The sequence below is a fragment of the Pollicipes pollicipes genome, unplaced genomic scaffold, assembly GCF_011947565.3.
Source record: "Pollicipes pollicipes isolate AB1234 unplaced genomic scaffold, Ppol_2.1 Scaffold_6052;HRSCAF=7182_pilon_pilon_pilon, whole genome shotgun sequence".
Taxonomy (NCBI): domain Eukaryota; kingdom Metazoa; phylum Arthropoda; class Thecostraca; order Pollicipedomorpha; family Pollicipedidae; genus Pollicipes; species Pollicipes pollicipes.
In genome coordinates, this window is record NW_023596805.1 from 6,476,825 (window position 1) to 6,492,567 (window position 15,743).

The window sequence follows — 15,743 nt, forward strand, 5'->3', positions numbered from 1 at the left end:
CCCGGACTTGAGCCAGGCCGACTTGCTGATGCGGTAGCTGGCTGTCTCCAGCTGGCCAGTCTTGGAGTTCTGGACTGTGGCGCGGGCCAGCTGCAGGCGGAGGTCACACGGAGGTCACGGACAGGTCACGAGGTCAAGGAGGTGTGGTAGAACGGAACACCACCGGCGTCGAACACCAGTCACGCAGGTGTCGTGCCAAGGTCAGGTCAGGTCAGGAGAATACTACAGAGCAGTCACAGGCGTCTAACAGAGAAAGTATATCCAGCTGAATGAGATGTTGTGGAAGTGACACAGGGGTTATGCTCACATAGCAGGTCAAGCAGAGCTCCACACACAGGTTTAGCTCGCAGCGGCGAGGCTAACGTAAAACAGCATAAAAAAGAGGTAACATGTACCCTACAAAGATGATATTTAACTCAGATTTACTAAAACATCAGAGGTAAAATCATACATCTTACAATGATCATATTTAATCAGATTTCATACATCATTTCAACACAGCAATTCACGCAAAGGCCACATTCCTGACAGATACCTCACAGATCTGTGAACAGATCACAAAGATGAACAGTAGTCATGCAGGCACGACCAGCAATTCAGGCAGATATTCTCCAGCAGACCCACACCGAGGGCGCCCCAGCACATTAGCCCGGAGGGCGCCGGGCCCAGGACCTACCCGGGGCTGGGCGAGCTCCTTGATGGCAGCGATCTCTGAGTCGTACATCACGTTGTGGTACATGATGAGGTGCGGCTTCAGGTACAGGTCCTCAGCTGGGATCGGCTGCAGCAGCAGGAACGGCGCGTTGTTGTGCGCGTAGTAGCACCTGGCGGAGACCGGCCGAACTTCGGGTTAGCGAGGCGACCAGCCGGTGGAGCGAGTGTTCAGATGTAGAGAAGTTCAACAGGGTCTGTCAACTCAACTGACAGAAGTCTGACCATCTGGTGCAGCAAAGAAAAAAACCAGACATGTTACACGTGCTCCTTGTTAGGTGTTGCGCTTCGTTTTAGATGCCAACCACATGCAACGTCGCAACCTGACAACGAGCCTGGAACTGGGCAAATTGGCGATGAAAAAATAACCTCCGCGATGGTGGTATTAACACTCAAATAACTTATCTGGAGGCTCCGCAATCCCTGTCAAAGCCCAGGCTGACCAGCCCACCACAGCATTACGCTTGGATTGCACATCACAAGATTGCACCATTTCACAAAAAAACTTCCCCTTTCCGAGCGCAAACACCAAAACTCCTGTCCTGAGCTCCTGAGGTCCCAAACGGCCACACAAGCACAACGCCTTCTCGCCCGCAATTATCACCCAGCGGGGGTTCGTGAGACGCCAGAGACGCGCAGCGCGAAGTCTCACTTGAGGTGCCTGCTCTTCTGCGGCGACAGCGTCACCTCCGAGCGACACATGGCCTCGTACACGTCCCGCTCGGGGAGCCGAGCCGACCCGGCGCCGGCGTCCGACACCGTGTACCCCTACGGGAGTCATAAGGGCGTCAGACGGGAGCTACACGGCGTCAAGCGGGAGTCACGAGGGCGTCAGGCGGGAGTCACACGGCGTCAGGCGGGACTCACACGGGTGTCAGGCGGGAGCCACACGGCATCAGGCGGGAGTCACACGGGTGTCAGGCGGGAGTCACATGGGCGTCAGGCGGGAGTCACACGGGTGTCAGGCAGGAGTCACGCGGGTGTCAGGCGGGAGCCACCAAGCATGTGGGTTGAACCGAGCCAGATCGGGATCGGGTACAGATCAGACGACGGACTGTGAGGGACAGCAAAGTGCAGGGCGGGGCTTTGAAAAGCAGGAGCGGACAAGGAGGAACTGTGAGGAGCAGGCTGAGGACAGGGCGGGCCGATCAGAAGCGTGCACAGAATCGGGACAGAAAGACATGACAGGGCGCTGCGGAGAGTGGACCGGTGTTCGCTGGACTATTGTGACAACAGACGGCAGGCAGCCGGGGAGAAGGGCACACAAACTTCAGCGATTTGTCCTTTGAAGCACGCCCAAATAGGTAAGATGATCAGCGGAGTCCGAAGGATGTGATTATCTTGAACAATATGATTTACATCACTTCTGTTTATGATCAGACACTGTATGAGGTACCACTGACGAAAACCAGGCGAGAGCATTAACTAAATTGATGGGCCAATCGCATCACGAATTGTTCACAGATCAACCAACAAATGCAAGGAGCCAGAGAAGGAAAGCCAACCGGCACCAACCGAACTCATCACGAAAAGATGCACACCTTGCATGACGTGTTATCATTGTTAAACATCAGGGGAGCTGCCGCTGAAGCTGGCCGCCGGGCCAAGTCTAAGCATGAACACGCCCCAGTGGAACGCGCGCGGCTGCGGCGGGAGCGCGCCTCCTCTGTGTGCTGACCACGTACCTTGGCGATGTTCTGCTCCAGGTCCTCGGGCTCGCCCGGTCTCCCCCTTCCTCTGCCGCTTGACCTCGTTCGCCTTAGACAGCTCCTGCTCGTAGTAGGCCTGCCGAACAAAAGGGCGCCGTCACGAAAGGCATGCTGGGGCCATGCTGGAGTGGTACTGCAGCCATGCTGGGGCCATGCTAGTGCCGTACTGGGGCCGTACAAGACGGTCTGAGGACGGGCAGGGTGGAGCGCTGTAGTTCCGTGGACGCCCTTGGACACCTACGAGCTGATGACATTGCCGACGGTACCATGACGGCATTCAGCTGCCGCACCGTCTAAAATTCATCCAGTAGTGTGTACGAGATGTAAACATACATCCATGCTGCCAGAATCCTGGCTCTCCGGCGGTCCTCGCATGCGATTCGTTGGCGTTGATCTGCTGCCCTTTGACCCCGATCCAGACACCCGACCTACGCAGCCCGTTTGTCAAGCCTGAGACGCATAGATACTGGTTTGACAGCCACCCGGTTCGATGCTGATTGGACGATTTTGAGCAAGGGGAGTGGCAACAGGCAGCGAGCCCGAATCCGGGTGTTATAGCATGAAAAATATCGGCATCCCTGCCACCCAAGTCGGCCGATCATTGGAACACTGAACTGCCGTCGCTTTAATCCAGTACATCACAATGATAGAAGCCACTGAGGGGGGGAGGGGGTACTGGGAGACGAATGGCAATGCCCGATTTGCGTTAAGTAAGCAAAAACAGCGAACAAGTGGCATCCCTTCATATCCGGGATGGCTGAGGAGAAGACACTGACAGCGGAATCTGGCCAAGAACTTGCACTCGAATGGTAGCTTTTTGTAATGAACCATTCTGTTTAACGAAGCCGTTGGCTCGGATGGGGGAAAGATGAAGCGTGTCACAAATCTTCGCTAAGAGATCACGCGGCGAGCGCTCGGTTGCGCTCAAGAGAGCCCATTCAGCTTCAGCAAACGCAAACAACGACAACCGACGACCACCAGCGCACCACGACACAGGCTATTGGATCACACGCTTTCGACCAGCACCGATCATTTCACACAACACACGACCTATGTATCACCAGCACACCAACACACGTCAATATCCAGACCTCCGCCCTGACACCCAGCGCGCGTCATCTGTGGGGCGCCGCTCCACCGACACCACCGCTGCGTCTGAGGCCCGGCCCGGCCTCCCTCACCTTGTTGCCGACACCTCGCGGGTGGCCGGGCTCCTCGTCCAGCAGCTGGTTGGTCAGACTGAGAGCGCGCTGGATGTCGCCCATCTTGTAGATGCTGAAGGCCAGGTACTCCAGGATGTCGCCCAGCGGCGCCGTGCGCTCCTGCTCCTGGCGCCAGATCTTCCAGGCCTCCTCCATCCAGAGGGCGGTGTGTCTGGAGCGTACGCGGCGCCGTCAGAGGGAGGGACGGGTTCGAATCCCGGTTGAGGGGGACTTTCTGCGCGGTTGGCGTTTCCGTGTGCTTGTAGCCAGTGGGGAGATCAGTCGTTCAGCGGGTGGTGTGTATGGAGGGTGGGTCGTGGGTCGGTGAACATTGCCTCCCCGTCAGGCGGCCGGCCCCATGACGGCCACAGCCCCGGACATCGCGTCAGTCAGAGCCGCACGTGCTCGGTCACCGGCTGGGTCATCTGCCGGCCCTCTAGAGCGTCCACACGTCCACTGCCTCATCCTCCACACGTCCACTGCCCCTTTCTCCACACATCCACTGCCCCACACTTCACACGTCCACTGCCTTACACTGCACATGTCAGCTGCCTCACCCTCCACACGTCCACTGCCTCATCCTCCACAAGTCCATTCATCGTCACACCTCAGTAGCAGCCGCTGCCATCTTGCTGCCATTCCTGCCCCCCTCCCCCCTCCATCCCCCACCCCACCCCACCCGAGCCGTTCTGCTGTCGTTCCTACCCCCTGAGCCGGCCCCCTGGCCTCCAGCAGCGCCACCCACTTGAAGTCGGCGTTGTTGTAGCTCTGACGTCCCAGCTCGAAGCAGTCGCCGGCGGTGAGCTGCCGCTTCAGCCGCGAGCCCCGGATGTCACCGCTGGCGATGTCTGTGCACGGGAGGGGCGTCAGAGGGGGAGCCCGTGCACGGCTGTCGAGCACGCCGGCCTCAGGCGGCGCCAGGCACCGCTGTCGGCGCTGCCAGTCGCCGATTCGCTTTTTGTGCACTGGCTTAAAGGCAGCTAACGCCTACGTTTTGCGAGCATCCATCGCCGAAAGAGTCTGGAGGAAGCACCGCGCACAGCAAGCGACGCACAATGCCGAAACGGCAAGAACATTGCCGCGGGTTGCGACTTATCCTTCGCACTACGCGCCACCTGGCTTGCAAATGGCGCGCCGTCCATGCGGGGCTGTAGCCCATGAGGAAGCGCCAGGCGACGGCGCAGCTGAGCGGAACGTGCGTTGGGCGTGGCGCGCCGGCACTGCACACATTTGTTCAAGCGCTACTATTGTGCGCGTTTTGGATCGCTGTTATAGCCTCGCGGCCATTCCATTGCAGTTCGCCGAGGTTAGTGGGCTGTCTGTAATTGTCGTCGTTGGTGAAGTTGTCATACGCTTTGCATCGCCGCAACGGCTCGTTTTCGGCGCATGAGTCAAGTCAGACCCAAGCCCACACGGGACTTCTGAGAAGCACTCGCGAGTCCTCGCCACGCTCTGCGGGGACACAGAGCTGAGAGGGGTCCGACTACGTATCACCACCCCTCCACACGAACCGTCCACAACCAGGCCGCACGCAGCCACCAAGTGATCGCCATCTCCCGAGACCGGGCTGGGCTCCGAGGGCACCAACACCCAGTCGCGCTGGAAGGTCACGCCCCCACTTCCCAGAACAGCCACCGTCCCGCGTGGGGGCGAAACCCTGCCCACCCGGCTCCAAAGAGCGATCAACATCGCTGGACGACATGCCGGCATGGGGGGAGATACCACGGAGGTTAGCCAATCCTACAGTAACGCACCGGAAACGACGCCTCGCGAAAGCTCTTCCCAAACCTTGAATGGGACGACAAACGTGGATATGTAAAGAAAGCTACACGACTCTCAACACGGTAGAATTGCGTCCGCGTCTTCTGGCATTGGCCCCAGCTAGCTGAAAGCATGCAGCCACCAGCACAGCCACCGTGAGATTGCCTACCTACCGTAAGTTATTCAAAATCACAGACATGCGTGTCGCGCGAATACTCCGTTCAATGTGCATCATCTCTGTCACACATCCTTCCACCGCTCAAGTCCTCGTCGTCATTGAAGCTTTACGATGCACTCAGCTGCTGACTCTCGAGTCCTCCGTCTGTGCACCACACAAGAGCCGAATTCGGAGGGCGGCATCGCACCCAGCCGCCGTGTTGAGCCAGCACCAGCGCTGGACCGCAGCCAGAGCCGCCGCGGCCGGCTCCCACTCACCGGCCGTGTTGAGCCGGTACGTATCCTGGAGGCGGATCAAAGCCATAGCCGCGCCGGTCAGGTCCTCGTCGTCGGGGATTCGGAGATGGTCCGACACTTGCGTGATGTTCTCCACAAACTCTGCCGGCCCAGGCGCGGAGGTCATCACCACAGCGACGGCGAGTACAGGGATCACAGACTTGCGATCAGCGAGATACAACCGCCCAGGTTAGATAGCCGTCGTAAACCGCCACAGGTGACAGGAGAAAGGCGGGAAGCCACGTGCTCTGTCAACGGGGCACAGGGTCACAACAATTAGGGACCTGGGCAACGGTCACGCAGGTCGGGTCACAGGGGTCACAATGACACCGTGCTGGCGACGAGAACCCTCAGCGTCACACACGTCAGACCCACCCGCACGCTGCAGACAGATCGCGCCACACGTTCCAGACAAGTGAAGAGCGTCGCTGTCCCCAACACCGAGCCGGGATGAGCTGCTAAATAATGTCATGCTGCTACGTGCAGCACGACACCGCATCAAAGGATTAACCAAAACGTCGCACGGGGATGTCGGCGGAATGCTTTTACGGGAATTGGAGCGTGTACGTGAGCCGAAGTACAACGGCTCAGCAGGGATATTCGGCCATCGACAAGACGATGCGGAGCATATAACATAGCCATAGCTGAGGTAGGGACCCTGGACATGACTGGCGGAGCACCAGGCGTCTGGCAGCGGCCGGGTACGGACTACAGACTTCTCAAGGCACCGAGCCGACGGACACCCCAGACAGCGCACATCGCTGCTAGAAAGTCTGCCCCGCCGTAGGGGGACTCACGGGCGCCGACGTTCTCCGTGATGACGCCCTCGACCTTCTTCCAGTCGGCGGTGAGGCGTTTGACCACCAGGTACGCGTTCACCGGGTTGTGCAGGAACGCCTCGGTGTTCTCCACCAGCTCGCGGTTGACGCGCTCGTACGCCTCCATGTACCTGCGGGCCGCGCGCCGAGGTCGGAGTTGCCGTTGTGCGGCGCCCAGCAACGTGGACAATGTGGCCGTTGCGTACGATCGTACCGTCCGATCGTTGTGTGATTGTACACGGATCTTGTCACCGGACGGGACCACAGAAGCTGTCGGCGACATCGGGCTGACAGAGAGCCGTAGTAGCATCGCATGGGCTTGCATACATCACGAAACTGTCGCGCCATTAACTGCCGCCGCGCACTGCACAGCAGTTCAGCACACAACTGTACAATCGATGCTGGTGCCCCGCCACGCTAGACGCAGCGATCCCGGTGAGGCGAGCCACAGCCTCCACTCAGGCCGCTACGTGAGCAAGGACGCAGCGATACCAGTGAGACGAGCCACAGACTCCGCCAAGCCCGCCACGTGTGCAGGGACGCGCGACAGCGCCACTTCTAGGTTATGACCCCTTGACCCGCCATGACCAATTCTGGCGAGCCAGGTGCACGCCTTGTAACCGCGCTCACACACGCACCTATACTTTTCGACGATTGAAAGCAGCACACTTCGACCGCTATGATTCCCGTGTCCCATACCACCTAACAGCACAACCGACAGACAGCGGTCTCCGACAACTCCTCGCTCGCAGCCGGTCCCCCCCCCCCCCAAGCTCTACCACACAGACAGACGCTGCACGCCCGCGGGTCCGCCTCTGGAATGACTCCGCACCCCGGCCGCCGGGCATTAAGGCGGCGCGAAAGCCCATACAGACTGTGCGACGCCGCCCGCTTCCGTATCTCACCTCGACGCTACCCCGTCACTGTGGGTGGTCCCCCCTCACCCCCCCCCCCCCCTCCCTCGGTCCGTCCGTCCTCACGGCTTCACGACACAACCTAGCTGCTGAGGTCACGGGCCCGCCTGCCTCCTCCTGCCCTGGCAGGAAGGGCGGCCACCGCGGGGAATCGAACCCCGCACCTCGGGCCCCCCAGCCGCGACCCTCCGCACTGGTCCCAGTTGTGCCACTTACTTCTTCAGAGTCTGGATCTTGCGCTCCTCAGCCTGGATGACGCGGTCCAGCATGCCAATCAGCTCCCGCTCCGTGTAGGCCAGGTGCTCCATGTCGACCAGCGCCGTGAACAGCTCGGCGCGGCACAGCGACAGCGACAGTAGCAGCGGCAGCAGAAGACGATGATACATCCTGACGGGGAAGGAGTGTCAGCGCCAGGGAATAGCCTTATACAGCGACAGCGGCAGCAGAAGACGATAATACATCCTGAAGAGGCAAGGCGTGTCGGCGCCAGTCACCAGATCAGAGTAGGACGCCAGCAAGGACGGCAGCGGCACCAGCAGAGGCAGCAGCAAGTGCATCCTGAGGGCCACGACGAACGCGCTCCTCGTTGTGTCGTGCGTGAGTGGCTGTGCCAGGCACTTGAGTCAACAGCATTCCTCAGCCTCATTGCATGCTATCCATGATAATCCAACCTCAGCCAGCTGGCATTAAACCATAACACCAAAGTGCTCGCCACTTGAGTGATTGATGAGCAGCATGTGACGAACAGCATAATCTTCAACACTTTCCTTTCCTTGCACATTTTATCAGACATCAAGCCTGCACCACCATTCCAGGCATGGACAGATGGCACCACTGATCTGCCTTGGTTGCCTGGCAATGCATGCGACTGTTCACGGCGGTTGGGAAGTGCCAGCGAAGCAGACACGCCACAGTGGGGCTCGGATTCGTCTTGCATACCGAATCAGTGCCACACCATTGCTGGGGGGGGGGGGGGGGGGACCAGCAAAATGATCATGGACAAAATGATGGTGGAAGCAAGTGTCATCACATGACACCAAGAGCTGGTGAATGCGGCCAGAAGCCCTTGGAAGCCCACACAAACATTCCAAACTATTAAAATACAATTGTCTTTATGCGTGTCCAACCTGTCAACATTTGTCATGTCATCACTTAAGACCAATAGATGGCAGGAGCTGCAATAAAGATCTTTAACATCACATGAACCTGTGCATGGTTTAGGCCTTCAAATGGTTTGCAAAACATGCAACCTCATACACCTCTGAGAGGCACAACACTGGATTAAGGTCATCTTTGCAGCAGTAGCATGTGTGTCAGTGGATTTTCAAATTTTAGAAAACTCAGACTTCAGGAAGTGTTGTGATTGGCACCCATATCCATTCTGATACACATTTGGCAAAGCATTGTCCAGTGCAATAGTTGGATAGGCTGCTTCTCTGACATACCACATGTATTGCATACCAGTGCAATGAAATTTAGACATGTGAATGGACACGTATACATCTGCATGTTCTTCCATATTTCTGCATGCTCCGTGGTAGCAGCAGGCCACAAGTGTCATAACAGCACAGATAACTGGACTTTGTTGTTCAATGCCATTTAGCAGATTCCTGATCATTTTAGTAGTTTGGCAGCCAGAATCCCCCCAAAAATTGGTGCAGGTTTACGTCATAAGCTGATATAAGCTCCTCAATTTTGATCAGCAAACTGCTGCTGTTCTATCAGAACCTCACACATCCCCAAAATCAGTCAGCAACAGCAAAGGGAGGCACTACTCAAAGCCTTACAGCCCAGTGCTTCAAATTTTTAACAGTGCTAAATGCCTGACTGTGTGCCTAAAACATAGACAACCAGCTCCTCCCAAGTGAGTACAATTGCAATTAACTTCCAATTTCACCTCACAAACCAGCTATCACAACATAACAATGATACAATTCCCTTAATATCTTAGGACTCATGATGGCATCGCAGAAAGAAATTTGATATAACAGAGAGCATGCTGTCTGCTTCCTGCAACCAAAAAAACTTAGCAAAACTCAGCTTGTGGTCCCCAACAGCAAACCCAATTTTTACAGGTGCACAAACACTTCGGCCTATGCATCCAGATCTCACAAACACTGCACTTAACTCACCTCACAGCGATTTGGCACTTCTTTGGCACAAAACAAAAGCCATGTGATAATGCTTACAAAATGATTCCTTGGTTTTGTCGCTCAACGCAAGCGACCACGCGAGGGCTTAAAACATAATGGTAAAACCCGTTTACGTCACAAACGGCTAATCAAGTATGGCTCGTTTCGTCAATCTCCTCGCCCCCACGCACCAGAATTTTCCAAGGCCGTTAACGTTCTCACCCCCACCCACACTCACGCACCCACCACCTGCAACCCTCCTGGCGAAATTACGAATGCGGTGAGAACGACTCGGAAGTTTTGTTTGGATATCAGCTGACTGTGTGCTGATCACTGACATCTAGCGGCCTCATGACAACTAGCGTACGGCACCACCGCTAAGTCCCGTTTGTCCAGAGGAGGAACAGAATGTAAGCCTGAGAATAAGCATGCCCCAAAATATATACATGCGGTGTCATTATTTTTACTACAATTACAAGCGATTTCACTGTGGATACATGGCGCGAATACTTTTTGGGGCCCTGCGCAATGCAATTCTAATCTCTCTTTCGCCTGCGGTATCACTTCATTCGGGACATTTTAAAACTTCTGATCAATGCCCACGTATTTTCTCATGTTTATTTTTTTCAGTTCTGAGGAGGCGAGACCAACAATCGACCGCACAAAAACCTATCAAAGGTTCAAGTTCAGCGCACACTGCGCGCCATGTTGACCTACAGGTCCTCGGTCCACTATGCCACTCGCCCCACCGAAGCAGGCCGGCTGGGGCTGCCGTGGTGTCGGAAAACGAGCTTGCGGAGGAGTTTCTGCTACCCAGCTTCATCTTGGTAGGGCCGGTTGCCAGCCGGTGTGGTCAAGAGTCACTCGCCCTCCGCCTTTAAGCATGCCGTGAGTGACACGGACAGCACCGCGGATACCGGAGGTGCGGTGAGATTGTGCCGGACGCATCCGAGACATCCGTGAACCACTTTGGGGCCGTCAGAGACCCAGCTCACAGGGCCCCTGGGCCCGTCGGCTGGACCATTGGAGGCCCAGCTCACAAGGCCCCTCCGTCAGCGGGCTGGGCCGTTAGAAGCCCCGTTTCCAGGCAGCCCGTCCCGGCCGCGCCGGCTACGCGCGCCGCGTCCGGTGGAGAATCCGAGCGGTGGCTGCACCGGTTTACCACAGCCGGTCGGTCGACCGCACGCACTATGGCTGGCCGCACGCGCTGTGCGTGCGGTGCGCAGCCGCCGCGGGCCACCGGTCCGTTAGCATGGACCGACGGCGGACCGATTAGTCCGGGTGCCGAAGCGGACCGGTCTGCGATGGTTTGCCGTGGTTTGCCGTGGTTTGCGGTGGTTTGGCGTGGTTTGCCCTGGTTTGCCGTGGCTCGACTCCGACGTCGGAGTCGAACACATTTCCATCTCCACACACTGTTGTGCAACAGTGTGTGAGTGTGTGGGGGGGGGGGGGAGGCCATTGAGAAATGATCGATTTCCAACGCTTATATAGGTGTTGACATACCATCAGAACGTCTCTTTGCTATGTCGCCGACGTCCTAAGACACGTCGACGACGTATATAAGACATACGACTCATGCGGCATACGACATACGACACCTCTTACTTCGTCGTCGTGTCAAGACGATACACCTCATGACTCGCATCCGGGAGCATGCCATGTCTTGTCTTGACACACATCCCAATTCTGTGGGATGCGTGCCGAGACAGAACAGGCACCCCACGCACCCCACAAGGCTGATTCATGCAACAGGCTAAGAGCGTAGCACGCCTTGGGATGCATGTCTCGCGCTAAAGGCGCGCGCGTGGGGCGTGTTCGATCGGCCGGAACCGCACAGATTCAAATGACGTCACAAAGTTCATTCTCTACCATCTGGCCTGTTACGACTGCCTGCGGAGAGCCGGACGGGGAGGACGCGAACTGACGATCCGTGAATTGCGCACCGGGCACTCAGAAATCTGTGAATGTCTTGATAATCGTACCCACGGCAAGCAGGCGGCTTCATTTTTCAACGCAGCAGTCGGCGTAATCATTCCCGATGCGCCTGGTGGGAACAAGCCTGACTTGTGCAACGCTGAGCAAAAAAAAGAAGGAATAAAACGTTCACGGAGACGTGTTGAATGCAAGCGGCTTCTTGGAAATGGACTTTGCACCCCATATCATCCACGTACGCTACGTGGCCGGACGGCAACCACACCCTAACGTCCAAAGGACTGCCATTACCATCATAACCATCCTCCCCATCACGATCACGATCACCCTCATCATCACCACCACCATCTCCACCACCTCCACCATCACCATCACCACCACCACCATCACCATCATCACCACCACCATCACCATCATCACCACCACCATCACCATCATCACCACCGTTATCACTGCGGCACTCGACGTCCCAACCGCCTCATGGCTGTCACATGACCGAGTCTCAAACGCCCCCGGGCATCACGTGATCAGCGGCCACCGGAAGCGAGGAGCGGTCCGCACGTTCGGGCACCCGCTTTCCGATCATTACCCGGCGCCTTACGGGACGTTTCACTTTTTGTTTGAGAGCGGCGCGTGCTGGCGGCCCATCCAGACGGAGACAGGAGCCGAACAAAACGGCGGCTCTTGCTGCGGGCTGACCGAGCGGACGCGAAGCGGTGCGATGTTTTTGACCACTGCATACATAGCACAAAAGAGCATACCTTCCGTTATAAGAAGGTCGCGCTAATCCTTATGATAAAGAGCTGAGAACGGTTTAGGATACTAGATTGCATCAGTCTTCACCTTTTTCCGCGGAGTTACGTTTGTTGACGTTGGGAAAGCCCAGGTAGCTAATACCTAAGGCTTCCTTTATTCCCGGAGCTAAATCAAAGTTGACCAAGCCAATTGCATGAGATTCATGAGTCATGACATTAAGTCGAAAGGGCGACATTGAAAACTCACCAATCCAATAATGTAAACGTCACTAGTTAGATATGAATGTGTTGGCATCAAACACGAAATGGGAGTCACACGGATGAAAGGAGGCGAAAACAACACACCCATCTTGGTTTGTTTTTATACATATATATATATATATATATATATATATATATATATATATATATATATATGACTTAAAACAAAATAAAGCCAATTATCTTCTACCGGAGCACTTAATTGACCAGCCTGGTAATGGAAAATAACTTTCCCAATTCCCGTCTGTGCTAAAAATCTCCAATGTAGCGTGCCAGTTTGGCTGCAATGCGGTGATTGAGCGCACCGTCCTAATGGAGCCTACATAGGCCACACGACGGTGACCTTCGGACAGGCGGATATGTTTAATAACACCACCATCCTCGCCCACTGCTCATACAGGCGCAAGCTCCAAGTGCTGGAGGCAATGAACATCCGCGACAACGACCCAATGTCGGACGAAACGTTGCAAACATTTGGATATTTTATGCATATATATATATATATATATATATATATATATATACATGCATATATATATACATATATATGAAAAAGTTGTGAATCACAGCATATTTGTTGCGCAGTATCTTCCTCCTTCAATTCTCGATCTCACGAACACACTTTTTCTTATGTGCCTCAATAATGACATCTATAAAATTTCCAAATGTTCGCAACGAGTGGTCCGACATAGGGCCCCGTTATCACGGATGTGCACTGCTCCCAGCACTTGGATCTCGCACCTGTCTGAGCAGTGGGTGAGGATGATGGCGTTATTAAACATAACCTGTCTGCACAGTGGGTTGCTGTGGGACGCCTTGGCGATATGGCGATAAGTGCCTCCATCATGCATCTGCAATGTAATCCGCCTGCCAAAGGCCGCGGCCGTGTGGCCTTTGAAGGTGCCATTAGGACGGTGCACGCAATCACCGTATCGCAGCCAAACTAGTACACTACATTGGTGATTTTTGGCGCAGACGTGTCTTGAGATAAATTAGTCACCATCCTCAGGGTGGTCGCTTTAGGACTTCGGTAGAGGATGATGAGCTCAATTTTGTCTTGAGGCTGGACAGACTGGTAGTTTTTGGACTCAGTGATCAACCGCCAGGTTAACGCCAGCGGCACACTCCGCTTGTTTATTGTTCGGACGCCCGCAGAATGGGAGGACTTTTCGTGTTGAAGTTTCCTTCGGGTACTTTGAAAATTCCCCCAATTTTTTCCGACACACCGTGATTGGTTCATAGCAAATTTTCCCCGTGATTGACCTTCACCGAATTTTTGTCTTAAGACATCTCACTGAGCCACATAAGAGAAAGCGTGTTCAGAAGAACAGGTATTTTATTGCACAAAAGATATGCTGCCATTTACAACGACGCTTGCAAAAAAGAGAACCTGCTCCCTAAGTACGCACACACACACACACACACACACACACACACACACACACACACACACACACACACACACACACACACACACACACACACACACACACACACACACACACACACACCACACACACACACACACACACACACACACACACACACACACACACACACACACACACACACACACACACACACACACACACACACACACACACACACACACACACACACACACACACACACACACACACACACACACACACACACACACACACACACACACACACACACACACACACCACACACACACACACACACACACACACACACACACACACACACACACACACACACACACACACACACACACACACACACACACACACACACACACACACACACACACACACACACACACACACACACACACACACACACACACACACACACACACACACACACACACACACACACACACACACACACACACACACACACACACACACACACACACACACACACACACACACACACACATACACACACACATATATATATATATATATATATATATATATATATATATATATATATATACCATTCGCAGCACATTGCCGCGGATGCCGGATTACCTACACATAGTTTTCAAACACAAGCGCTTCGGAGCCTATGACCTATGCACGCGAGAAGATGACGCAACCTGGTGACTGTCGCGTCAAACACACGCCAAGTGCATCAGATCCGGGCCCTCCGAAGCGCAAACACGCTGATAACATCGCTCAACATGGACCTGCTTGGGTACCAGCCCCAGCCATCGCCGGATCTGAGCGGGGAAACTTTCCATGCGGAGATGTTCTTCTGACGTGTGACGATAAGACGAAGCCAGTCAGCTCATCAGCACATGCCGGTGGAGGCGGTCAGCAAGAGGTCAGGAGGGGAGGTCCGCGAGAGGTCATGGGGTTCGAGCGGAATGGACATGGCCGTGTTCACTTATTTAGAACTCCGATTGGGGCTGGTTACTGATTTGGGCTCGGCCATGGACAGGGTCTTGCTGTTGTTGATTGGGGGAGAGCGAAAGTGAGAGAGATTGGCCCCTTTCGACGATGTAACCACCCACACTCTTTACACCTTCGGCCTCACCTTGCTTATACTGGGTGGCCAAAAATGTTTGCAGATGAGGGGAGGCGGATTTAATAAATGCATTGCTTCCAACATCGATCAGCTTTATCGCAACGCATTCGAGAATTTTACGGTGAGAATTTCGCACCCAGGCGGTCGCTTCACCGCAACAGTACATTTCACGGAGCTGGTGTATTATTCAGTTTTGAAAGAGGCGTGGCAGACTGCGTTTCGCCCGCTGACGCATGTGCGTAGTTATGCCGACAGAATTACAACAGTGTGAGGCGGCTTAATGCCCCGCTTTGGAATACTGTCGCATCGCGCTTATCATAATTATTCCATTAGGCCAATTAATAGCCGAGTTTGCGGTCGCGCAGAGTATTCCACTTTTCCTGGGATTTGCGCGCGTCTCGACTCTCTAATGGAGAGGTTAGTTTTGCTGGTTATTCTAAGGAAATATTTAGCTCTTTTTCGTTTGGTCGGACCGATGGAGAACGATGCTCGTGCAATTAAGGAAGAGGTTCGATTGGATGGGTGCAAACAGTTTAGTCACAGAAGATACAGGTTATTTCTCCCTCGGACGAACG

General features: G+C 54.8%; 1 protein-coding gene across 1 annotated transcript in view; it reads right to left on the reverse strand.

Annotated features, from left to right (window-relative positions):
- Position 1: 1 nt before the first annotated feature.
- LOC119104927 (prolyl 4-hydroxylase subunit alpha-1-like) overlaps positions 2 to 15,743 on the reverse strand; it is a gene marked incomplete at its 3' end in the record, with an annotated part of 53,806 nt that continues 38,064 nt past the window's right edge. Inside the window, 10 exon segments of the mRNA XM_037228676.1 lie at positions 2 to 90; positions 677 to 766; positions 768 to 824; positions 1,364 to 1,479; positions 2,397 to 2,496; positions 3,602 to 3,794; positions 4,368 to 4,470; positions 5,819 to 5,938; positions 6,634 to 6,785; positions 7,785 to 7,955. Coding sequence (XP_037084571.1) covers positions 2 to 90; positions 677 to 766; positions 768 to 824; positions 1,364 to 1,479; positions 2,397 to 2,496; positions 3,602 to 3,794; positions 4,368 to 4,470; positions 5,819 to 5,938; positions 6,634 to 6,785; positions 7,785 to 7,954 — 1,190 coding nt within the window.